At 49.1% G+C, this 24,264-nt stretch overlaps 2 protein-coding genes across 5 annotated transcripts; one reads left to right on the top strand and one right to left on the bottom strand.

Annotated features, from left to right (window-relative positions):
* Nucleotides 1-141: 141 nt before the first annotated feature.
* Nucleotides 142-6,701, bottom strand: LOC101169587 (glycogenin-2). Of its 4 annotated transcripts, none has more exons than XM_011494476.3 (9): nt 6,038-6,691; nt 4,865-5,003; nt 4,626-4,791; nt 2,371-2,545; nt 1,771-1,897; nt 1,497-1,668; nt 1,213-1,323; nt 999-1,106; nt 142-934 (listed from the first exon to the last, which is right to left on the bottom strand). In XM_011494476.3, the coding sequence occupies exons 1-9, from the start codon at nt 6,042-6,044 to the stop codon at nt 812-814; spliced, it is 1,128 nt and encodes a 375-aa protein (XP_011492778.1). In that variant the 5' UTR covers nt 6,045-6,691; the 3' UTR covers nt 142-811. The 4 variants fall into 4 exon arrangements, with proteins under 4 accessions (XP_011492778.1, XP_011492780.1, XP_011492779.1 ...); XM_011494478.3 differs by having other exon boundaries at nt 4,865-5,029; nt 6,038-6,689; XM_011494477.3 differs by having other exon boundaries at nt 142-931; nt 6,038-6,687.
* A 310-nt stretch (nt 6,702-7,011) lies between these two features.
* LOC101169340 (zinc finger protein 501) lies at nt 7,012-23,885 on the top strand. Its single transcript, XM_023963901.1, has 4 exons — nt 7,012-7,597; nt 7,935-8,120; nt 8,184-8,378; nt 22,670-23,885. Exons 1-4 carry the CDS (start codon nt 7,576-7,578, stop codon nt 23,614-23,616), a joined length of 1,350 nt encoding a protein of 449 aa, XP_023819669.1. The 5' UTR covers nt 7,012-7,575; the 3' UTR covers nt 23,617-23,885.
* Nucleotides 23,886-24,264: the final 379 nt, after the last annotated feature.

The following is a 24,264-nucleotide window of genomic DNA, read 5'->3' as shown; positions in this document are numbered from 1 at the left end:
GGTCAAAGGGCGTTTTCAGGGTCTGAATCCAAGGACCCTGGTTCTAACCAGGCCTGGCTGTCATTCAGGGTTCTGTGCTGGTCTTTGCTGGACTCTGATTGGTTGAAAGGTACTTGAGTTTACACAGACACACACAGCAGCTGATGCTTCAGTCATTTAATTACCCCACAGCAGGGTGTGAGTGCAGCTGATGCAGGGCAGATGTGGAGTGAGGGTGACGGTCTGGACCTCAGAACGGCAGCGTGGGGGAGGGGGGGTTCCAGAGTGTCTTCTTCAAACAGGAAACGCCAGAAGAAGACGTGACGTCCACCTGTAGGAACCAAACCCGCCTCTGGGGGCGCTGTGGCTGCTGCCCCTCAGGGGCTATCAGTGTTTTATGGTCCAGGCACCTCAATCAGACGGGTTTGGTTTAGTTTGTTCTGGTCTGGTGTAGTTTGGTCTGATCTGGTCTGGTCTAGTTTGGTGTGGTGTTTTCTGGTCTAGTCTGATCTGGTTCAGTTTGTTATGGTGTGGTCCAGTTCGGTCTGATCTGGTCTGGTTTGATCTGGTCTAGTTTGGTCTGGCCTGGTCTAATTTTTTCTGTTCTGGTCTAGTTCGGCCTGGTCTGGTCTAGTTTGGTGTGGTGTTTTCTGGTCTAGTCTGATCTGGTTTAGTTTGTTATGGTGTGGTCCAGTTTGGTCTGATCTGGTCTGGTCTGATCCGGTCTAGTTTGGTCTGGTCTGGTTTGATCTGGTCTAGTTTGGTCTGGTCTGCTCTGCTTCAGCCTGGAGAACAGGACCGGTTGGTGAATCTGGGGACGATCCGTGATCTTCTAGTCCAGGAAGCGGTCCAGCATCTTCTGGATGTTCTGGAAGGCATCTCTGCCCAGGTAGTCGGCCTGTCCGGCCTCCCAGCGCCTGCGGTGCTGCAGCTCCTGCGTCTCTGCTGCCCCCTGCTGGGAGGAAGACTCCGTCAGTCTCAGAAAAGCTTTCCGTTCAGAGAAGCTGCTGGTTCCCTACAGGCGGAGAAGCTCCATCTTCTGCTTCCTCCACAGCTGGAGGTGGATCCTCTGGTCTCTCCGAGCATCCCGCCCCCTCTGGTGGCTGGGGGGCCTCTGTGGAGGGGGTCTGGGACCAACACGGTTCTGTTATTCACCTGTTCTCTGCAGCACAGACTTAGACTGAAGGACGGGAGAAGGTCCGGACGTCCGTCTCAGAAGACCAGGTAACGTACCAACTGGGGGTCCGGGTCCAGGTTCTGGAGCGGGGCAGTAAAGTGTGGCAGCAGAGAGCTGCAGGTGTCCAGGCGTTCTTGGACAGGAACCTCAGCGCGCTGCTCCGGGATCTGCAACAGAACCAAGCAGAAGAGAAGAACCAGTGGAGCTTCTACAGAACTAGGTCCTCGGACTGGGACCGTCCAAGGGCCTTTGGACGGTCCCCAAAGGTCCTTAGGGTTCTCCTGCTGCTCCACATCACACCTGAAGCTGCTGGACCAGGAGGAAAGTCCTTCCTTCCTACCTGCTGGTTCTCTGCTCTCCTGCCGGGCTGCCCCTCTGCAGAACGGCTGAGATGTTCCTTCCACCACAGGGACCAGAACCTCTCCAAGGGGTCTGGGGGGGCGGCCTCCCTCTGCCGGCTCCACGGCTTCAGGGCTCCTGTGAAGTGGACTATCTTGGCATGGTGGCCGAACCTGCAGCAGTTGACGAGTCTGAACCGCTGTTCATCTGTTCATTCAGAACCTTTAGAACCTTTAGAAGCCGAGGCCATAGCAGCAAGGTTCTGAGCGACTCACTGGGTGAAGGCTGGCAGGTAGCTGTAGCAGCAGCTGGAGATCAGGTTGTAGACGAACGGCAGGCGGTGGTGGAGGTTCTGCAGGGGCCAGCTGGAGAAGAAGGAGTTCAGGAGAACCTGGTCTGCTCCTGAGAGGAGACGCCGTTACACAATGACAGGGAAACACACACACACACACACAATGACAGGGAAACACAAACACACAATGACCAGGACTGCACACACAAACACGCATATAAACAGACACACATGCATGCACACACATACATACAAACACACACAAAATGTCCAGGACTGCACACACAAACACAAACATGCATGCACACATGCACACATATAGACAAACAACATATAGACCTCACACACATACACGTGCATGCACACACACCCATACGCGTGCATGCACACACATTAACACACAATGACCAGACCTGCACACACATTAACACACAGACACACACACATACACGTGCATGCACACACATTAACACACAATGACCAGACCTGCACACACATTAACACACACACACATACACGTGCATGCACATACATTAACACAGACACACAGCAGTCTTGTGTAAGTGCTGCCCTTTGCTCTAACCGTCCACGCCGGCGTGCTGCTCGGCGTGCTGCTCGGCGTGCTGCAGCAGCCTGGAGTGGGTGTGGAGGGACGGCGTGAAGACGAACACGCCGGAGTTGAAGCAGTCCGGCCAAGCGGGGTCGGGAGCAGCCGATAGCTCCTCCCTCTGGAAAAGCTCGTCCACGTTACTCAGAACCTGAGAGGAGCAGCGGGTCAGACCATGAGGGGGGGGTCTTGGTTTTCTGCAGGACACAGAACCATGTGGTGCTGATCCAGCAGGTTCACGGGTCAGCATGTGGACCTGAGGGGAGTCGGCCGCCCTTTGTTGACCTTCAGTGGGTGTTTTCATGGCGACCTTCATCGTAGCTTAGTCGTCTTAGTTTCAGCAATAAAACCCACTTTTATTGTGAAGGGTTAGAAAGGAAGTTACCAACTGCGTCCATCATGGTAGAAAACCCGTGTCGGTTCCCACAAGTTATCGTGTTTGTCTACAAAACAGACCAATGCCATGTGATGCATTCAGGGACTCAGCAAGGGTCCGTTCAAATGCATCAGAACATTGTTAACCCTTGGGCTATCTTAGATGACCCCCCCCTTCCATTGAGGTGTTCTCCCTACCATGACAAAGGTGGATAAAGGTGGAAAGATTTCATGTAATCCATGGACACCAGTGAAGATCACAAATCATTGAAGAAAAAAGGTTCAGAGCTCTGTCTAGTGGGTCTAGATGACCCAACTCCCAATGTTAAACTGACTAGGATAGAACAAGGGTAACCAGTGATGGAGCTGCATAACAGAGGCCCCTGAGGGCCCCCCTCCCAGCATGAGACCTGCCGTCTGCACTATGGTCTGTAAACAGAGTCCCCTATAGAAGAGGCGGTCCGGTTTCAGACTCCAGCCACCGTAGGACCCAAACAGAACGGTCGGTTCTTTCCCCTAACCGATTCCGATCCTGCACACGGTCAGTCAGACTGTGAACCAACCAGAACCCAGAGTTCTGGTTGGTTCACAGTCTGACTGACCAACCAGAACCCAGAGTTCTGGTTCACAGTCTGACTGACCAACCAGAACCCAGAGTTCTGGTTCACAGTCTGACTGAACGACCATAGAGTGGAGAATGAGCAGCCGAGTGTTCAGTGAAGGCGGCGCCTCCATCAGCGCATCGGCATCCTCTGAAATCTTTTCCACTGACTGACATTTGCTGGCCTCACAGTTCAGGGAGCTGCTTTGAGCTGGCAGCTAAAAATAAAACGTATTTGGACTAAAATAAACTGGAGGCCCGAGTTAAAAAGGCCTTTGACCCACAGAACTTCAGGTCCGTCTGAGCTGACCAGCCTTTGTTCTTTCTGAGGTTTCTCTAAAACTGTCAAATCCAACGTTTAGATTACAAATGTCAGCGTGTTTCAGTTTGGATGGAACAGAGAGGCTGCTTTCTGCAGTCTGAGTCCCTCTGCAGTCTCCTCCTCCTTAGAACCGGTCCCTGGACTTCACGTCTGTGTCTAGAACCCTACATGTAGAGCTGCTTTAGTGGGCGTGTCCCAACAGCAGTCAGTCTGGTTTGTCCCGCCCATTTCAGATAGGCTGAATGACATCAGTCATCCAACGCCCTCTGAACTGACTCCTAGCACCGCGTTAGCATCGTCTTCCGTCGTGGCGTCTTCTGTCTCTTTGATTACGTTTTTCCTGGAAATGGATCAATCGGGTTTTTGGCTGTCGGACACTGACAGCGACCTCGTGTCCGTACTCTGATAGATAGAGATACCAGATGAAGAGCTACAACATTCCTACAATGGGACGACAAAAACTGCAGATACCTGACGTAGTACTCTTAACCCTTGTGCTATCCTATAGGGTCAAGATGACCCGATCCTTTCATTGAGGTGTTCTCCCTACCATGACAAAGGTGGAAAGATTTCATGTAATCATGGACACCAGTGAAGATCACAAATCATTGAAGAAAAAAGGTTCAGAGCCCTGTCTAGTGGGTCTAGATGACCCACTGTCTAGTGGGTCTAGATGACCCCACTCCCAACGTTAAAGTGCCATGGATAGAACAAGGGTCATGAACTGTTTTTTGATAAAGACTTTCCACCTCTTTTTCTGTTTTCACATGAATCACCAGAGTCTAGACAGACGAGGATGTACCCGTTTCTGTAACTTATCATCACGACCGTGCCAGGACGGGTCAAACTAGTCCTGGTTCCGGTTATCTGAACCTGGCGGTTCTTCACGGGTCAAACCGCAGAGACCTTTCTGTCTGAAATTGTTGAACTCACCAGCGTGTCTGCTTCCAGGAAGACACATTTCCTGAACTGAGTCAGGGTCCAGCACTGGATCTTGGTGAGGCTGAGCTCGGGACATCTCCATGGAGACGGGGAGGGGTTCTGGCTGGGGAGGGGGTCCACCAGGACAACCTCGTCAAAGTCGGAGTGCAGGGAGAACCTGGAGGAGGAGACGACCTGTCAGGACTCTTCAGACGGACGGAGGATCGGTGAAGTTCCGGCGGCAGACCCACCTCCGCTGCTCAGAGACGTTTGGGGTAACCATGACAACGACGGGCCGCGTCGTACCGTGGCGCCGTAAACTGCGAGCCACAACTTCGGCGCCCTGGCAGTAGGAGTCTGAGGTGACCAGAGTCACAAACGCCTCGTCGGCTGCAGCAGGAAGGGCAGAAGACGTTCTGGATTTGAACCGACAGCTGTGCATCAGCGTCAGCACCGACTCAGGGAACTATGCTGGAGTTAGTTTGGGGGGTGACAGCTAAAGAAGTTCTACAGAAACATGTGGAACATGGCCGTGCAGAGGTTTCAGTGGAACCACGATCAATGATTTTCAACTGAAAGGACAAAGAAACAAAACGGAGTTCCACAAGGTTCTGTTCTCGGGTTCCTGTTTTTCATGACTCTCAGCTCCTCTTGTCTTTAGCGCGTTTTTCGTCTCTAACCCCTAGAAGGACCCTCAGCCTTCGTCTCATAGAAGGGGAGGGGTCTGCATTGGTGGCACCATCCCATTTCCCAGCATACATTTCTATCCGGTTCTGTTCTCCTTCCTGCAAGAACCTCCTAACAGAACCTCCATCAGCAGATCCAACAGCCGCAGCGTGGCGAGGAGAGCAAGCTCCTCCCTCTTCATCTCTGTGATCCTTCATCACCAAAGTACAGGCCACCTTCATCACCAAAAGATCCATTTGGACCCCGTCTGACCAGAACCCAGGAAGAACTGAGACCGTTTCAGAAACTAAAACGTCTAAACTGAACGTCAGAGTTCTCCATCAACAGAAACACACAAATACAGAAGATGGAACATTCCAGTTCATTGGGAGTTCCTTTCAAAATAAGACATCCTGTGCAGCAAACATGTTCCACCAGAAATGGTACTTTCCATGGATTAGCAATGGTACGGCCTAACCCGCTGGAGCCCCGCCCCCTGCCTGATGTGTCACAGGTTCAACCATGTTTTAGACAGAAATGATCAATTGTTGGTATCCATTCAGCCCCCCTCCCCCCACCTCACAGCAGGCGTCATAGTCCAGCTTTGCTTTGATCTCCCAGCTTTTTCAGCTGCACCTGAACATGAGACTTCAGGAAGAGGCAGGAGGACTCAAACCACAGCCTGTCAGAACCGTGAGGGGGCGGGCTGAGCACCTGAAGGCCCCCTCCCACCTGTAAGGAGCTTCAACATCACCTACCAGGCATTCCTGAGGTCTTCCCGGTCAGAGCTGGGGGGCTCAGTCTGCTGGGGGGTCAGGAGAACAGGACGCTGCAGAGGCTGGACCGCGGTCTGGAACTCAGCGTGTCGGGGGCCGGCTGGTCGTTCAACCGGCAGTGGGAGGGGGGTCGGCCGAGTGCGACCTTCCCAGCGGCTCCTCCCCCTGCTGTTGGAGGGGGGGCTGGTCCACCGACTCTCCACAGCTGCACAGAGGACATGAGGGTGTTTGCAGACCCCAATCCAGAACTGAATCCTCCGGTCCAGCCGGTGGTCGTCCTCTCTCTCGTGCAGGCATGGTGAAGAGAAGAGGGTCAAAGGTCATCTATCGGTTGACCTTTTTCAGGTCTGACGGGTCTATCAGAAAGGGGGTGACCCGGTCCACCGCTGCCCCACAGCGCAGGCCTTCAGGCAATGAGCACGGTGGTGTAGTGGTTAGCACTCCTGTCACACTGTGAGCAGGCTGTGGTTCAAATCCCTTCTGTGTGGAGTTTCTTGTGTGTCCCCCGTGCATGTGGGGGTGTCCTCAGACTTCCTCCCACAGTCCAAAAGCATGCTTGATGTGTGAGCTGGTGTCTAAAGTGGCCCTGGGTCAGAGTGACCCTGTGACCTGTCCAAGGAGTTAAGAGGAAGCATGGACGGATGGACTGGTGGACGTACGGAGGATTCAAACTGGCTTGTGCTGCTATGGTTTCTGAGTGATGATGTCATCACCCCCCTAGGTTCCTCCACAGTGAACCGGTCCGTCTCCTTAGAACTAGCTGGATTCCCAGAACCGTCTCCTGACAGCAGAGCCCAGCCTCAGTCTGCTGTAGACGTTCTCCTCACAGTTTCCATGGTGTGTGGGGTCATAGGTCAATGCTTTACCAGAGGGGAGTGGGAAGGGGGGGTTGTTACAATACAGTGTGTTTTTTGTCTGTTTTTGTTCTACATGTTAAAGCGCTTCGTGCTGTGAAAGTATTTTTATAAATAAAGTTTGATTTGATTATGTGACAGTAACAGACTTCCTGATGTGGTTCCGTCCCACATCGTCCCACCAGAACATTGTGACCCAAAAAGAACGTAGAAAAAGACCACATTGGAATGTTCTGTAGAAAAACAACCCTTAAATAATAAAAACTATTTTAAAATGTTTTTTTCTGCCCTATAAATGAGTTTGAACTCGTCTTTGTTTTCTTCTTTCTCCGTTGAGGTTTTCCCGCTTCATCCCTCTGTTCTTCCTCTTTTCCTGTCTTCTTCTCTGTTTTCCTGTTGTTGTTTTAGTTCTTCATTCTAACTTCTGCTCGCTAAGGCTCATGGGAAGGTGGGAGGGGCTCTGCCGCCTGTGATTGGTTAGGACACTCCCTCAAAATGGCGAAGTCCGTGCTGAGTGTGGATGGCTGCAGTTCGGACACGGTCCGGGTTCTGTCGGTTCCGGTCGGTCTCTAAGCAACAGCTGCGTGTTTTCCCGCGCTGCAAAGTTCCGGGTCAGGTTCTGTTGGTTCTGGACCCGTCCGGACCGAGGCTTTGTGGAGCGGCGACATGTCCGCGCGAGCTCCCACAGGTACGAGCCCCGCCCTCCCCCGGTGAATGACGTCAGCCCGCAGCTTCGGGAGCTTCAGAGATCGTGCGTGTGTGATGCTCCACTCTGCCTCATTAACGGATGTTTGGAGGTTCTGGACGCTCAGAACTTCCGGTTCCCGCGCGACTGGAAGTTCAACTCATGTAGTTAGTGGCTGGTAAACAGGTGGTTCTAGTGGTTTAGCTGGTGACCTGAACAGAACCTCCCACTCATGATCCGTCATCAGCTCCTGGAACCTGCCGGTACCAAGTCGTACCAGGAGGTCCGCTCTGGCCGTCCCCCCATCTTCTCTGATCTCCACTCTCCCTCATTCCCACAGAGGACCTCAATCGGGTCTTCAAGGAGGAAGAAGCTCCTGCAGAACCGCTGCTGTGGAACCAGGAGGAACCCCTGGACGTCAAGGAGGAACTGGAGATCCCGGCCATTAAAGAAGAACCAGATGTTCTGCAGGTTAAAGAAGAAGAGATGGAGCCCCCCCTGCTGGAGTCCCGCGACCCCCCAGAAGGTAGACGTGTTTAGAACTTCCAGGTTCTGTTGGTCGGGTTTGGACCTGTGCTTTGGTTTCTAGAGTTCCTGACCAGTGGTGGGCTTCAGAGAGCTTCTCCTCATGCTGGACGTGAGAAAACCCTCAACTGGATCAAGGAGGAAGAACCAGAACCTCCATGGGTCCCTGGGGGCCCTGATGGTGGCGGGCTGAAAGAGGAGGCGGGTCTACTTGGTCTGGACTTGAACAGACAGCTGGTCATAAAGTTACACAGAATAGGTAAGTGTGGAACGTAGAACATGGGGGGGGGGGTCAGAGATCTGGAACCTGGAGGTTCCTGTGACACTGGTGAGGTTCCCGTGTTCTCCAGAGTTCTGCGTACATCACGGGTTGGAGGCTCCGTGGTTCTTGTCCCGTGTTCTCCAGAGTTCTGCGTACATCACGGGTTGGATGCTCAGTGGTTCTTGTCCCGTGTTCTCCAGAGTTCTGCGTACATCACGGGTTGGATGCTCAGTGGTTCTTGTCCCGTGTTCTCCAGAGTTCTGCGTACATCACGGGTTGGATGCTCAGTGGTTCTTGTCCCGTGTTCTCCAGAGTTCTGCGTACATCACGGGTTGGAGGCTCAGTGGTTCTTGTCCGTGTTCTCAGGTTCTGCGTACATCACGGTTGGAGCTCAGTGGTTCTTGTCCCGTGTTCTCCAGAGTTCTGCGTACATCACGGGTTGGAGGCTCAGTGGTTCTTGTCCCGTGTTCTCCAGAGTTCTGCGTACATCACGGGTTGGAGGCTCCGTGGTTCTTGTCCCGTGTTCTCCAGAGTTCTGCGTACATCACGGGTTGGATGCTCAGTGGTTCTTGTCCCGTGTTCTCCAGAGTTCTGCGTACATCACGGGTTGGATGCTCAGTGGTTCTTGTCCCGTGTTCTCCAGAGTTCTGCGTACATCACGAGTTGGATGCTCAGTGGTTCTTGTCCCGTGTTCTCCAGAGTTCTGCGTACATCACGGGTTGGAGGCTCCGTGGTTCTTGTCCCGTGTTCTCCAGAGTTCTGCGTACATCACGGGTTGGAGGCTCAGTGGTTCTTGTCCCGTGTTCTCCAGAGTTCTGCGTACATCACGGGTTGGATGCTCAGTGGTTCTTGTCCCGTGTTCTCCAGAGTTCTGCGTACATCACGGGTTGGATGCTCAGTGGTTCTTGTCCCGTGTTCTCCAGAGTTCTGCGTACATCACGGGTTGGAGGCTCAGTGGTTCTTGTCCCGTGTTCTCCAGAGTTCTGCGTACATCACGGGTTGGATGCTCCGTGGTTCTTGTCCCGTGTTCTCCAGAGTTCTGCGTACATCACGGGTTGGATGCTCAGTGGTTCTTGTCCCGTGTTCTCCAGAGTTCTGCGTACATCACGGGTTGGATGCTCCGTGGTTCTTGTCCCGTGTTCTCCAGAGTTCTGCGTACATCACGGGTTGGATGCTCAGTGGTTCTTGTCCCGTGTTCTCCAGAGTTCTGCGTACATCACGGGTTGGATGCTCAGTGGTTCTTGTCCCGTGTTCTCCAGAGTTCTGCGTACATCACGGGTTGGAGGCTCCGTGGTTCTTGTCCCGTGTTCTCCAGAGTTCTGCGTACATCACGGGTTGGAGGCTCAGTGGTTCTTGTCCCGTGTTCTCCAGAGTTCTGCGTACATCACGGGTTGGAGGCTCAGTGGTTCTTGTCCCGTGTTCTCCAGAGTTCTGCGTACATCACGGGTTGGATGCTCAGTGGTTCTTGTCCCGTGTTCTCCAGAGTTCTGCGTACATCACGGGTTGGATGCTCAGTGGTTTTTGTCCCGTGTTCTCCAGAGTTCTGCGTACATCACGGGTTGGAGGCTCAGTGGTTCTTGTCCCGTGTTCTCCAGAGTTCTGCGTACATCACGGGTTGGATGCTCAGTGGTTCTTGTCCCGTGTTCTCCAGAGTTCTGCGTACATCACGAGTTGGATGCTCCGTGGTTCTTGTCCCGTGTTCTCCAGAGTTCTGCGTACATCACGGGTTGGAGGCTCAGTGGTTCTTGTCCCGTGTTCTCCAGAGTTCTGCGTACATCACGAGTTGGATGCTCCGTGGTTCTTGTCCCGTGTTCTCCAGAGTTCTGCGTACATCACGGGTTGGATGCTCCGTGGTTCTTGTCCCGTGTTCTCCAGAGTTCTGCGTACATCACGGGTTGGAGCTCAGTGGTTCTTGTCCCGTGTTCTCCAGAGTTCTGCGTACATCACGGTTGGATGCTCCGTGGTTCTTGTCCCGTGTTCTCCAGAGTTCTGCGTACATCACGGGTTGGAGGCTCAGTGGTTCTTGTCCCGTGTTCTCCAGAGTTCTGCGTACATCACGAGTTGGATGCTCAGTGGTTCTTGTCCCGTGTTCTCCAGAGTTCTGCGTACATCACGGGTTGGAGGCTCAGTGGTTCTTGTCCCGTGTTCTCCAGAGTTCTGCGTACATCACGGGTTGGATGCTCAGTGGTTCTTGTCCCGTGTTCTCCAGAGTTCTGCGTACATCACGGGTTGGAGGCTCAGTGGTTCTTGTCCCGTGTTCTCCAGAGTTCTGCGTACATCACGGGTTGGATGCTCAGTGGTTCTTGTCCCGTGTTCTCCAGAGTTCTGCGTACATCACGGGTTGGAGGCTCAGTGGTTCTTGTCCCGTGTTCTCCAGAGTTCTGCGTACATCACGGGTTGGATGCTCAGTGGTTCTTGTCCCGTGTTCTCCAGAGTTCTGCGTACATCACGGGTTGGAGGCTCAGTGGTTCTTGTCCCGTGTTCTCCAGAGTTCTGCGTACATCACGGGTTGGATGCTCAGTGGTTCTTGTCCCGTGTTCTCCAGAGTTCTGCGTACATCACGGGTTGGAGGCTCAGTGGTTCTTGTCCCGTGTTCTCCAGAGTTCTGCGTACATCACGGGTTGGAGGCTCAGTGGTTCTTGTCCCGTGTTCTCCAGAGTTCTGCGTACATCACGGGTTGGAGGCTCCGTGGTTCTTGTCCCGTGTTCTCCAGAGTTCTGCGTACATCACGGGTTGGAGGCTCCGTGGTTCTTGTCCCGTGTTCTCCAGAGTTCTGCGTACATCACGGGTTGGATGCTCAGTGGTTCTTGTCCCGTGTTCTCCAGAGTTCTGCGTACATCACGGGTTGGAGGCTCAGTGGTTCTTGTCCCGTGTTCTCCAGAGTTCTGCGTACATCACGGGTTGGATGCTCAGTGGTTCTTGTCCCGTGTTCTCCAGAGTTCTGCGTACATCACGGGTTGGAGGCTCAGTGGTTCTTGTCCCGTGTTCTCCAGAGTTCTGCGTACATCACGGGTTGGAGGCTCAGTGGTTCTTGTCCCGTGTTCTCCAGAGTTCTGCGTACATCACGGGTTGGATGCTCAGTGGTTCTTTTCCCGTGTTCTCCAGAGTTCTGCGTACATCACGGGTTGGAGGCTCAGTGGTTCTTGTCCCGTGTTCTCCAGAGTTCTGCGTACATCACGGGTTGGATGCTCCGTGGTTCTTGTCCCGTGTTCTCCAGAGTTCTGCGTACATCACGGGTTGGATGCTCAGTGGTTCTTGTCCCGTGTTCTCCAGAGTTCTGCGTACATCACGGGTTGGATGCTCCGTGGTTCTTGTCCCGTGTTCTCCAGAGTTCTGCGTACATCACGGGTTGGATGCTCAGTGGTTCTTGTCCCGTGTTCTCCAGAGTTCTGCGTACATCACGGGTTGGATGCTCAGTGGTTCTTGTCCCGTGTTCTCCAGAGTTCTGCGTACATCACGGGTTGGAGGCTCAGTGGTTCTTGTCCCGTGTTCTCCAGAGTTCTGCGTACATCACGGGTTGGAGGCTCAGTGGTTCTTGTCCCGTGTTCTCCAGAGTTCTGCGTACATCACGGGTTGGAGGCTCAGTGGTTCTTGTCCCGTGTTCTCCAGAGTTCTGCGTACATCACGGGTTGGATGCTCAGTGGTTCTTGTCCCGTGTTCTCCAGAGTTCTGCGTACATCACGAGTTGGATGCTCCGTGGTTCTTGTCCCGTGTTCTCCAGAGTTCTGCGTACATCACGGGTTGGAGGCTCAGTGGTTCTTGTCCCGTGTTCTCCAGAGTTCTGCGTACATCACGGGTTGGATGCTCAGTGGTTCTTGTCCCGTGTTCTCCAGAGTTCTGCGTACATCACGAGTTGGATGCTCCGTGGTTCTTGTCCCGTGTTCTCCAGAGTTCTGCGTACATCACGGGTTGGATGCTCCGTGGTTCTTGTCCCGTGTTCTCCAGAGTTCTGCGTACATCACGGGTTGGAGGCTCAGTGGTTCTTGTCCCGTGTTCTCCAGAGTTCTGCGTACATCACGAGTTGGATGCTCCGTGGTTCTTGTCCCGTGTTCTCCAGAGTTCTGCGTACATCACGGGTTGGAGGCTCAGTGGTTCTTGTCCCGTGTTCTCCAGAGTTCTGCGTACATCACGAGTTGGATGCTCAGTGGTTCTTGTCCCGTGTTCTCCAGAGTTCTGCGTACATCACGGGTTGGAGGCTCAGTGGTTCTTGTCCCGTGTTCTCCAGAGTTCTGCGTACATCACGGGTTGGAGGCTCCGTGGTTCTTGTCCCGTGTTCTCCAGAGTTCTGCGTACATCACGGGTTGGATGCTCAGTGGTTCTTGTCCCGTGTTCTCCAGAGTTCTGCGTACATCACGGGTTGGAGGCTCAGTGGTTCTTGTCCCGTGTTCTCCAGAGTTCTGCGTACATCACGGGTTGGATGCTCAGTGGTTCTTGTCCCGTGTTCTCCAGAGTTCTGCGTACATCACGGGTTGGAGGCTCCGTGGTTCTTGTCCCGTGTTCTCCAGAGTTCTGCGTACATCACGGGTTGGATGCTCAGTGGTTCTTGTCCCGTGTTCTCCAGAGTTCTGCGTACATCACGGGTTGGAGGCTCAGTGGTTCTTGTCCCGTGTTCTCCAGAGTTCTGCGTACATCACGGGTTGGAGGCTCCGTGGTTCTTGTCCCGTGTTCTCCAGAGTTCTGCGTACATCACGGGTTGGAGGCTCAGTGGTTCTTGTCCCGTGTTCTCCAGAGTTCTGCGTACATCACGGGTTGGAGGCTCCGTGGTTCTTGTCCCGTGTTCTCCAGAGTTCTGCGTACATCACGGGTTGGAGGCTCAGTGGTTCTTGTCCCGTGTTCTCCAGAGTTCTGCGTACATCACGGGTTGGAGGCTCCGTGGTTCTTGTCCCGTGTTCTCCAGAGTTCTGCGTACATCACGGGTTGGATGCTCAGTGGTTCTTGTCCCGTGTTCTCCAGAGTTCTGCGTACATAACGGGTTGGATGCTCAGTGGTTCTTGTCCCGTGTTCTCCAGAGTTCTGCGTACATCACGGGTTGGAGGCTCAGTGGTTCTTGTCCCGTGTTCTCCAGAGTTCTGCGTACATCACGGGTTGGATGCTCAGTGGTTCTTGTCCCGTGTTCTCCAGAGTTCTGCGTACATCACGGGTTGGAGGCTCAGTGGTTCTTGTCCCGTGTTCTCCAGAGTTCTGCGTACATCACGGGTTGGAGGCTCAGTGGTTCTTGTCCCGTGTTCTCCAGAGTTCTGCGTACATCACGGGTTGGATGCTCAGTGGTTCTTGTCCCGTGTTCTCCAGAGTTCTGCGTACATAACGGGTTGGATGCTCAGTGGTTTTTGTCCCGTGTTCTCCAGAGTTCTGCGTACATCACGGGTTGGATGCTCAGTGGTTCTTGTCCCGTTTTCTCCAGAGTTCTGCGTACATCACGGGTTGGATGCTCCGTGGTTCTTGTCCCGTGTTCTCCAGAGTTCTGCGTACATCACGGGTTGGATGCTCCGTGGTTCTTGTCCCGTGTTCTCCAGAGTTCTGCGTACATCACGGGTTGGATGCTCAGTGGTTCTTGTCCCGTGTTCTCCAGAGTTCTGCGTACATAACGGGTTGGATGCTCAGTGGTTCTTGTCCCGTTTTCTCCAGAGTTCTGCGTACATCACGGGTTGGATGCTCCGTGGTTCTTGTCCCGTGTTCTCCAGAGTTCTGCGTACATCACGGGTTGGAGGCTCAGTGGTTCTTGTCCCGTGTTCTCCAGAGTTCTGCGTACATCACGGGTTGGATGCTCCGTGGTTCTTGTCCCGTGTTCTCCAGAGTTCTGCGTACATCACGGGTTGGAGGCTCAGTGGTTCTTGTTCCCACATGAGGTTCCTTGGTCAGAACACACAGATGCTGCCGTTGCAGAACGGTGACACGCTCTGGATGTTCTAGGTTTCTCTGGAAGAGCTTCCAGAGAACAATGGTCCCTTTGTCTGCCTCATTCTCAGATGGTTCCAGAAGACGGTTCTGATCCAGACTCGGCTCTAGAATGTGAGAAATGCCATGTTTTGGGTTGATGTGCAGCAGAACCGCTCAGTTCTCCGTCTGCAAACCAGAGCCCCCACTGACGGGTCTCCAGGGACCCTCACAGGATGGTGGCCCATATCTCAGTTTGTCCCTGGAGGCGGAGTCTGAGCAGCATCCTCTGAAGATCCTGAAGGACTTTTGTTCTGAGCCACGTTTGGCTTCAGAGGAGAGGATCATCAGGGATGGATCTGGACCAACCTGGACTTGGATAAATGTTCAAGCTTCTCCTCCATGAACGGGTATTTGTAGGTCAAAGCTCAGGCGGAGCCTTTGAGTCTCGGGTCAACGTGGTACCCGTCCATCAGAGACCGCGAACTTAAGAGGTCCTGTCAGAGGTCAGAGGTCACACCGATGATTCACTTTCATACTTGGCCACAAAGAAAGTTCTCCAAACCATAGTTGACCCATGAGTCACTTGGTCTAAAAGACACGTCTAGAAGGTTCTCAGTGAAGGTTCCTGGGATCCTCAGACACGATGGACCAGATCTCTGGGGTGGGGAACTGGTGATTCCCACATGTCCAAGTCCTACTCATGCCTGATGACCTGGTTCAGGACTGTCCAGCCAATCAGAACATCCCAGAATACCAGGATGTTAGAGGGAGGCAAGATGGCGGAATGAGCCAACGTAGTTTGTGGGCTCCGGTGTAAAAGTGTTTTTCTGTCCTTGTTTGTGAGTTTTTTTGCCTTCTACAACCAAGAACACTGCAAGCTTTTTCTATTTAAAGTTTGTGGGAGGAGTCTCAGACTACTGTAAAGTCCTTTTTTCTTCCTTTTGACCATCTAAAGTAAGCTAACCGGAATGCAATAGGACGAGCACGACTATTATTCCCAGTCCCAGATTCACGACATGAGCTGTTGAAGCTGTTGAAGTCGCTGCAGGGGATGGAGACGGGTCCAAAGAAAAGGCAGTCAAGCTCCTCATCCTAAAAAGCAACAGAAAGGGAGCAGAACTTTCAGGATGAAAGCATGTTTGAAAGAATCATGGAAGCCGCGCCGCCCTGACGGAGGAGGTCGACATGCAAAGCTATAAAGGAATAAAGGAGTTCTAGAACATCTGAGTGGCTGTACTTCAGGAGACAACAAGCGGCTAAGGGAAGCGGTGGCTGAGCATGACCGCTACATCATTAGTCAAATATATTCAAATCAAATCAAACTTTATTTATAAAGCACTTCTCATATAAAAATATAACACAAAGTGCTTTACATTAAAACACAACAAAATATAAAAACAAGCATGACGACTAAAAAAATAAATAAATAGATAAATAAATAGGGCCCCCCTCCCCGTACCTAGCCCCCCACTCCTTTCACACCTCCCACCCCCTAAGTGATGGCAAAGGACAATAAGAGATAGGCTGAGCACAAAAACAGGATGCTGGAAACGCTGGTAATTGGAACCTCCCCCAGCCAAATGCAGCATCACAGGGGGGGACCGCTCCACCACAGCTAAGCAGTGATGCAGGTCCCCATCCAGAGCCGCAGTGGCTGAACAGCAGCCGACCCAGAGGGAGGGGTTCCAGCTGAGGAAGCACCGGAAATAAAAATGAATAAAAAATTAGAATAAAAAAGTAAAAATATTGATAAAAACAATAAAACATTCAAATAAGGTAAATTAAAATAACACGTTAAAAATCTAGTTCAAATTCATAAAACAAGATAAAATGGATAAATAAATAAATAAAATAAAAAGTACATATAAATAAGTAACTGAATAAATATATAAAAGCAGTAAAGCATTAGCTAAAAGCCAGGTTAAAGAGATGGGTCTTGAGCCTTTTCTTAAAAGCATTAATGCTCTCTGCGCCTCTCAGTTCCACCTGGAGACTGTTCCATAAACGGGGGCCATAGTGCTGAAACGCAGCTTCTCCATAGGTTTTAGTTTTTACAGTCGGAATGGTTAACAGACCAGAGCCAGAGGATCTCAGGGTCCGCGAGGGTTCATATCTTACTAAAAGATCTGATAAATCAGAAGGCGCAAGACCGTTAAGACATTTAGAAACTGTTAAAAGTATCTTAAACTCAATCCTGAAGCATATGGGGAGCCAATGCAGGGATTTTAAAATTGGGGTGATGTGAGCCCGCCTCCTGGTCTTTGTGAGAACTCGTGCAGCAGAGTTCTGGAGAAGCTGAAGGTTCCTAATGTTAGTTTTTGGAAGACCAGCAAGCAGGGCGTTACAGTAATCAACTTTACTCATGATGAAAGCATGCATTAGCATCTCTATATTAGCAAGAGAGAGTAGTGGGCGGAGCCTAGCCAAATTTCTGAGATGATAAAAACCAGTTTTAACCACCTGTTTAATTTGTGGGATAAAAGTTAGCTTAGAGTCAAAGATAACACCCAGGTTTCTGACTGTTTCTGAATGACTTAAAGTTGCTGCAGCTTCAGAAACTGTTTCTCTCTCTTGGCTTCAGGACCGATAACTAAAATTTCAGTTTTCTCCTGGTTGAGCTGCAGAAAATTATTTGCCATCCATAATTTGACATCTAAAATACAGTTAAAAAGTGCTTCTATTGGTCTTGTGTCATCAGGAGACATAGCTATTGTAGGAAATAATCCGTCGCTTTGAGATTACTTTCCTTGTTGCATGTTCAAAAAAGTCGAGAAGAAGAAATTAAGTTTAACAAATTTATTCCCTAACAATATTTCTAAAAACAGAGTAAAACAAAATAAAACAGATCATCTGGGTTCTCAAAGTTTCAGATCTTACACAGCGCCAAAATTACCAACGGCTTAACGTGCAAGCCTGTTGAGAACAAAAGAAAGTTTCTTTAGTGCAGACTTTCAAACAGGTGGTCAGAGTCTCCTCCTCCGGAACCAAGATGGCTGCTGTATCTCCGCCTCTGGCCGCTCGGATAGGCCGGCAGGGAGCCTGCCTACTTCCTTAGTCCATACTTGGAGTCAGCATCTGTTTCCCGCGTCTGCTGTCCAGGTGGTCTCCTCACAGACTGACATGGTCCCGCAACCAAATGGCTCCCCAGGTGGTCCCCCACAGGGGACCAGAACTTCCTATCAGCCAGTAGATAATAAACCTTTCTTCCCCACACGTGAGCAGATGTCTGAAGCGGTTCCCATAGCTACAGTCCCAGAGATAGTTAATTTATGGCCCATGTCAGACCTACAACCAAATGGCCTCAGAAGATCAAAGAATCCCTTTCTTTTCCCCTGATGGGGGTTGAGTTCGGAACTGCAGCATCAAAACCTCTTTACATATGCAATTTCCAGGAAGTCCCTTTGAAATTCAAAGGAACCTCACACAGTAAACCTGAAAGAAAACCTTCAATGAAATAAAGATAAGATAAAAGCCTAGGAGAAATAAGGACCACAAAAATATAAAATTCCTTGACTATGTACAGCTGGGTATCATCAGCATAGCTATGAAAACTGATGTTGTGGCTCCTGATGACATTCCCCAGAGGAAGCATGTAAATGTTAAAAAGCAAGGGGCCAAGGATGGAACCTTGAGGCACACCACAATTAATTTCATGGACCCTAGAAAAGTGTGTGTCCATGCTTACCATAAAGTTTCTCTCCATGAGATAAGAATCGAACCACTTGAGAACAGTCCCTGAAAGGCCAAGACTTTTTAGTCTGTTTACAAGGATCAGGTGATCAACAGTATCAAAAGCTGCACTTAGATCTAGTAGAACTAGAACTGAGATCTGACCTGAATCCAAGGCACACCTGAGATCATTAACAATTTTTAACAAGGCTGTCTCTGTGCTGTGGTTCGTCCTAAAGCCAGACTGGTTTATCTCAAAAATGTTGTTTTGTAAGAGAAACTCATTCAGCTGAATAAAAACAAGTTTTTCTTACTTTAAAAAGTGATGTAGGGATGGGGTCTAAAAAACAAGTTGTTGGATTAACTTGGGAGAAAACTCGACCAAGTGTTGCAGCTTCAACCAGGTCAAAACTGTCCAGTGCTTCCTCAGGTAACATCAAGCCATCATTGCCAATAAAAAGGCTTTTCTGTCCTTTTATGATGTTAGATCTGACAGAATCAATCTTGCTCCTGAAGTGGTCTGCAAAGTCCTCACACAATGAGGCGGAGGCTGGCATTGGGTTTTTGCTCAGATCTGAGTTGATTAAAGACTCAATTGTGGTGAAGAGGACTCTGGGGTTATTTTTATTTACAGAAATGATGTTCGCAAAATATGAATTTCTGGTCTGTTTTACGGTTTGATTATATAGTTTTAGTTGGTTCTGGTATAATTGATAGTTTATTTCAAGTTTGTGTTTTCTCCAAAGTCGTTCGGCAGATCTGCAACGTCTCTTCAATTGTTTAATTTCCTCAGTTCTCCAAGGAGGCGTGGCTTTGATGCTTATCTTTTTAGATTTTAGAGGAGCAAGACTGGATTTTAATTTACTGTTAAAATTTTCAACAAGTAGATCACAGGGGGCTGGTAAGACAGGTGGAGAGTAGGAGCGAACAGATGTAATAAACTTTTCGACCACCTCAGGAGTCAAGTAGCATTTCTTTACCGTTCTCACAGAGGTCTCCTGCTTTCTAAAACCAGTGATGTTAAGAAGCACACAGTAATGGTCAGATACAGCCAGATCCACAACAGTGGACACACTGGTAGGTAAACCATGACTGATGACGAGGTCAAGAGTGCGCCCCCTGTGGTGAGTCGCTGCATGACATGTTGTTTCAAATCAAGAGAGGAGAGCAAGTCCAAGAACTGAGTGGTGCAATAGTCCAATTTCCCGTCTGTATGCAGGTTAAAATCACCTGTGATTAAAATCATGTTAAAGGAAGTGTGGACAGATGCTAGAAACTCAGAAAAGTCCTCAATAAAAACAGAGCTTGGTTTGGGTGGTCTGTATACTGTGATGCAGAAAACTGGAGGGCTGTTAAAAACAAAGGCATGATGTTCAAAGCTGGGGTTCTCATCTAATGCAATCTGCTTTACTGCAAAGGAGTTGGACATTATAGATGCAGTACCCCCACCCTTTTTGCCCTCCCTGGTTGAAAAAACAAAGCTAAAATTGGGTGGAGAGGCCTCTGTGAGAACAGTAGATGCATCCGTGCTCAGCCATGTTTCAGTTAAAAAGAGTCCATCAATATTATAATCATGGATAAAATCATTTATGGTAAATGTTTTGTTGGACAACGATCGAACGTTAAAAAGTGCCATGTTAAAAGAGGGGGGGGGGAGTGGTTGTTGAAGCTACTTCCTCAGGTTTTGGTGCTTCCTTTAGTGAATGAAGCCAGTTAGTGTTTGCTTTTCTCCCAGCACGCCCCCCATGGAAGACCTGTCTGTAATAATGGTCTTAATGGGATAGACTGGGGGGGCAGCAGGTCGTGGCAAGGAAGCACTGTCGATTGAAGCAGTTGTTTGTTGGGGAATGATGGGGGGGGTGATACCACATCCAGTCAGTCACTTCCACAGACTGATGTCTGCACGGATGAGGAGGAGGTCTGGGCTGGTGGGGGCATGATGGGGGCATGATGGGGGCCGGTGATGTCTGGACAGAGTCTCTGATGTTGGCAGCTAAAACACTGCTGCCCAGTGGACCGGGGTGGATCCCATCAGATTTATAGAATATTGATCAATGTTCCATTTCTGCTTCACCTTAACAGACCACTGGTTGTTCTTGATCCCTTCAATGGAATCGGTCAGTAACTGATTTAATTCAAATGTGGAAATTCAACAATTCCTGTTTCTGCAACAAGGTTAGACACTAATAACAGAAGTTGATGCTTTGGACATGTCACCTGTGAGTGAATGGGAACAGTTTAAGTTTAGAATTAGAAGTCTTGTAATTGAAGTTAGTAAAAGTGCCTTAAGATTAAAACGTCTAAAACAACAAAATGTTTTAAGAAATATTAATGACTTATGTAAAAAGATGGATTTGTCGACTGAGGAATTATTAGAAATAAATAAATTACAAAGTGAGTTAGACATTTTGTATATTGAAAAGGCTAAAGGTGGATTTGTTAGATCCTGATCTGCTGGATTGAAGAGGGAGAAAAAAATACCTCATATTTTTTTAATCTTGAAAAGCAAAGGCAATTAAAAAAGCAAATGAACAAACTATCAGTGAATAATTTTGTTTATGAAGACCAAAGGGAGATTAACAAAGAAATACACACATTTTACTCCAATTTATACAAGTCCTATCATTCTGAAGGTGGAAGTTTATTCACTAGCATTGAAGTCAGCATTTATTACTGGAAGAAATATCCAGAATCACATCAGGTTGGTGGTAGATTTGTTGTTGACCCCCATAGTCTGATATTATTTCTAGATTTTTATAAAGCATCTGACACATTGGAGCATTCCTTTGACATTTTTGGGATTTGGTGATAAATTATGTAATATTATTAAAATGTTGTATAATGATATTTATAGTTCAGTTTCCTTAAATCCAGGAATTACTCCCCGATTTGTCATTAAAAGGGGAATCTGACACGGTCGCCCCGTCTCCCCCAAACTGTTTATATTAGCTACTCAGTTATTAACCATCCTCATTAAACACAGTCATGATATTCAAGGTATTTCTATTTTTGAAAAGCAACACAAAATGAGTCAGTTTGCAGACGATACTGCTTTACTTCTAAAAAACGATGCAGAGGTTGTTAAAGCTCTAAGCAGGATTCAGTTATTTTCCATCAGGATTCAAACTGTCAAATTCTCCCCATTCACTCGTGTCAGCAGCAAACTATTGAAGCCATTAGGGTTGTTCAGGAAGTGAAATATCTGGGTGTGTTATTGTCTAAAAACACAATAAGGAGGGAAGAAGTCAACATTACAAACCGATTGTTTGATATAAAGAAAAGTTTGAGTCGCTGGTTGACAAGAGATTTAACTATCTTTGGGAGAAATCTGTGAACCAAAGCAGAAGGCGTCTCTAAGATTATTTATCCCTAATATCCCCTCCAGACATTAAGAGAGTTAACTCTATTATTGTTCAGTTCATTTGGAAAAACAGAACACATTCTATCAAACGTTCCCAACTGGTCAAAGGTTATGATGACGGTGGCATCAATGCTCTGGATTTAGACGCTATGGTCGGTACTTTCAGAATTCAGTTTTAAAGCTCTTCTGGTTGATAATAACTCCATGTGGTTTCATATTCCAACATCCATCTTTAAACATTTAGGAGGCATAGACTTCCTTTTGAAGTCATTCCATTCATTTTGTCCAACTTCCATAAACAGGTTCTTCAGTTTTGGAAAATGATATTTAATCCCAATTTTACCTCATGGATCAACATTATGGAATAACAGAACAGTATTAGTTGGTAGAAATCTCTATTCAAACAGGATTGGTTTGACAGGAACATTCTAGATTTAACTGTAATTTATTGACTTTTTCTTCTTTCATAGATAAATACCATCAAACCTGCAGCCTTAGAGAGTTTATAAAAGTCAGTCGAGCATTTCCTGCTGCTCTGATTCATTTAATAAAGAACGCTGTTTTCACTCATAGAACAATGATCTCATTACCAAATTACAGATAAATGATGTAAATTCTGAGATCTCAAAGTAAATAATCTGTTGAAAAACAGTTTAAAAGAAAGAATTTACCATGTCCATAATGGAGCCTCTTTTACTTCATTCTCTTATTCCAACAGTTCAAGCATTAAATGGCCATTTCTGCCCAAAATAACAGAAACTCATTTCAAAATAATAAATGAATATTATCCTGTCTCTGATTTTCTTCAAAGCAGATTTAAATTTGATGTGGAATCTTGTACTTTGTGTTACTCCAATGTGGAAACGCTGGAACATTTGTTCTTTAGGGAGTTCTGGACTCACATCAGGAATTGGATTCATTTAAAACTGAACATTCCCCCTTTTGGTATTTCTGATGTCCTTCTGTTTATGGAAAATATTGATGATTCTTTCTCAAATGTCATTAATGTCACCTTACATTTAGGAAAATACCACTGTTGCAAGTGGAGAGGTTCCAAGCCCTCCTTCCCAGGTTCTATTAATGATTTTAAATGATAGTACTCCTCACTGAGAAGATGAAAAATCCAATGAGTACTATGACTTCTGATGAGTATTATGACTACGGATGAGTATTATGACTATGGATGAGTACTATGACTTCTGATGAGTACTATGACTACTGATAAGTATTATGACTACTGATGAGTAGTGGTTGAAGTAGTTCTGACCTCCAGTCCGTCTTTGTCTTTCTGAAAGGAATTGATCTAAAGTCCAGGAGGATAAAGCAGTAACGGTAGTACTTCAGGTTCTATCAATCGGTCGTTTCTGTTCTTTTGTTTCAGATTTCCCACAGCCCCCTCAATCCTGTGAGGTAGATCCCTTTGGTAACGCCAAACCAGCCCCTGGACCTCTGCTTCCAGACGTTAGCCAGGATCAGCCTGAGGATCCACCCCCTAACAGGAGGCGGATCCTGTCAGACGCCCGTTCTACGGACACAGGTGTCAGCGACCACACCAACCAAAGAGCCTCTGGTAGAAGACCTGCCCGGAAGCCGCACTGGTGCAAAGAATGTGGGAAGAGTTTCACCCAACACAGCTCTCTGACAGCACACGTGAGGATCCACACAGGTGAGAGGCCCTTTACCTGTGACGCCTGTGGAAAGAGCTTCAACCAGAAGAGCAGCTTGTTGATCCATAGCAGGATCCACACGGGCGAGAAGCCCTTTTCCTGTGACGCCTGTGGAAAGGGGTTCAGCCAGCGGTACGGCCTGCTGCGCCACGCCCGGTCGCACACGGGGGAGAGGCCTCACGCCTGCCGCTTCTGCCAGAAAACCTTTGGCCAGAGTTACCACCTGAAGAAGCACATGAGGGTTCACACCCGCCAGGACTCCTGCGCGTCCCGTGACCAGAGCGGACAGGGGACCAGCCCCACAGAGGGGCGGCCTCAGTCCTGTGACACCTGTGCAAAAGGCTTTCGTTGGAGGAAGGATTTGTTGTCCCACATGAGGATGCACCTGGATATGAGTCCGCACTCCTGCGATACCTGCAGGAAGACTTCATGTCAGAACCGGGACTTGGACCACTGCCGCAGAGTTCACACCGGCCAAAAGCCGCACACCTGCCAAACCTGCAGCATACGGTTCCGCTGCAGCAGGGACGTGTCGTGCCGCGCCGGGACGCACGCGGGCGAGCGACCGTACTCCTGTGAGACGTGCGGCAAAAGGTTCAGACGAAGTTGTCATTTGTTGTCTCACAAGAGGACTCACCAGGGCGGGGCGCCCTTCAGGTAGCAAAGAGCGGCCTTCTGGCTGGAACTCTGGATCCTGGAACCACAGGTTTGTCTCAGACTGGATCCTGGAACCACATGTGTGTCTCAGGTCTCAGGGTCCTTCTTTGAAGCTAGAATGACTACAAACAAGCTTCGTTTAGACCCCCTCCAGCCGTCTAAAGACTTTCATGGATGCAAACTCACAGATTTGTCCTGTTTCAGTCCAACTTGTTTCATACCTGACTTTAGTTTTCTGCTAATAAAGCAACATTTTGTGTTTTTGTCATTCAACTCTTTGTTAAGTTCTGCATCCCTTTGGGACGGAGATCCATTCTAAGCATCTCTGTCAGTGCTTTTATTGTGAAAAACCGACCCTACACCTTCATTTCTTTAGAACAAATCTTCAAGTGTGGTTCCACATTCAACCCTTGTGCTGTCCTATAACCCCCCCCCCCCCTTCCATTGAGGTGTTCTCCCTACCATGATAAAGGTGGATAAAGGTGGAAAGATTTCATGTAATCCATGGACACCAGTGAAGATCACAAATCATTGAAGAAAAAAGGTTCAGAGCACTGTCTAGTGGGTCTAGATGACCCCACTGTCTAGTGGGTCTAGATGACCCCACTCCCATGTTAAAGTGACTAGGATAGCACAAGGGTTAACCCCCCCT

The sequence above is a fragment of the Oryzias latipes genome, chromosome 2 (assembly GCF_002234675.1).
Source record: "Oryzias latipes chromosome 2, ASM223467v1".
Classification (NCBI taxonomy): Eukaryota; Metazoa; Chordata; class Actinopteri; order Beloniformes; family Adrianichthyidae; genus Oryzias; species Oryzias latipes.
This window is presented reverse-complemented; position numbering and strand designations above follow the sequence as displayed.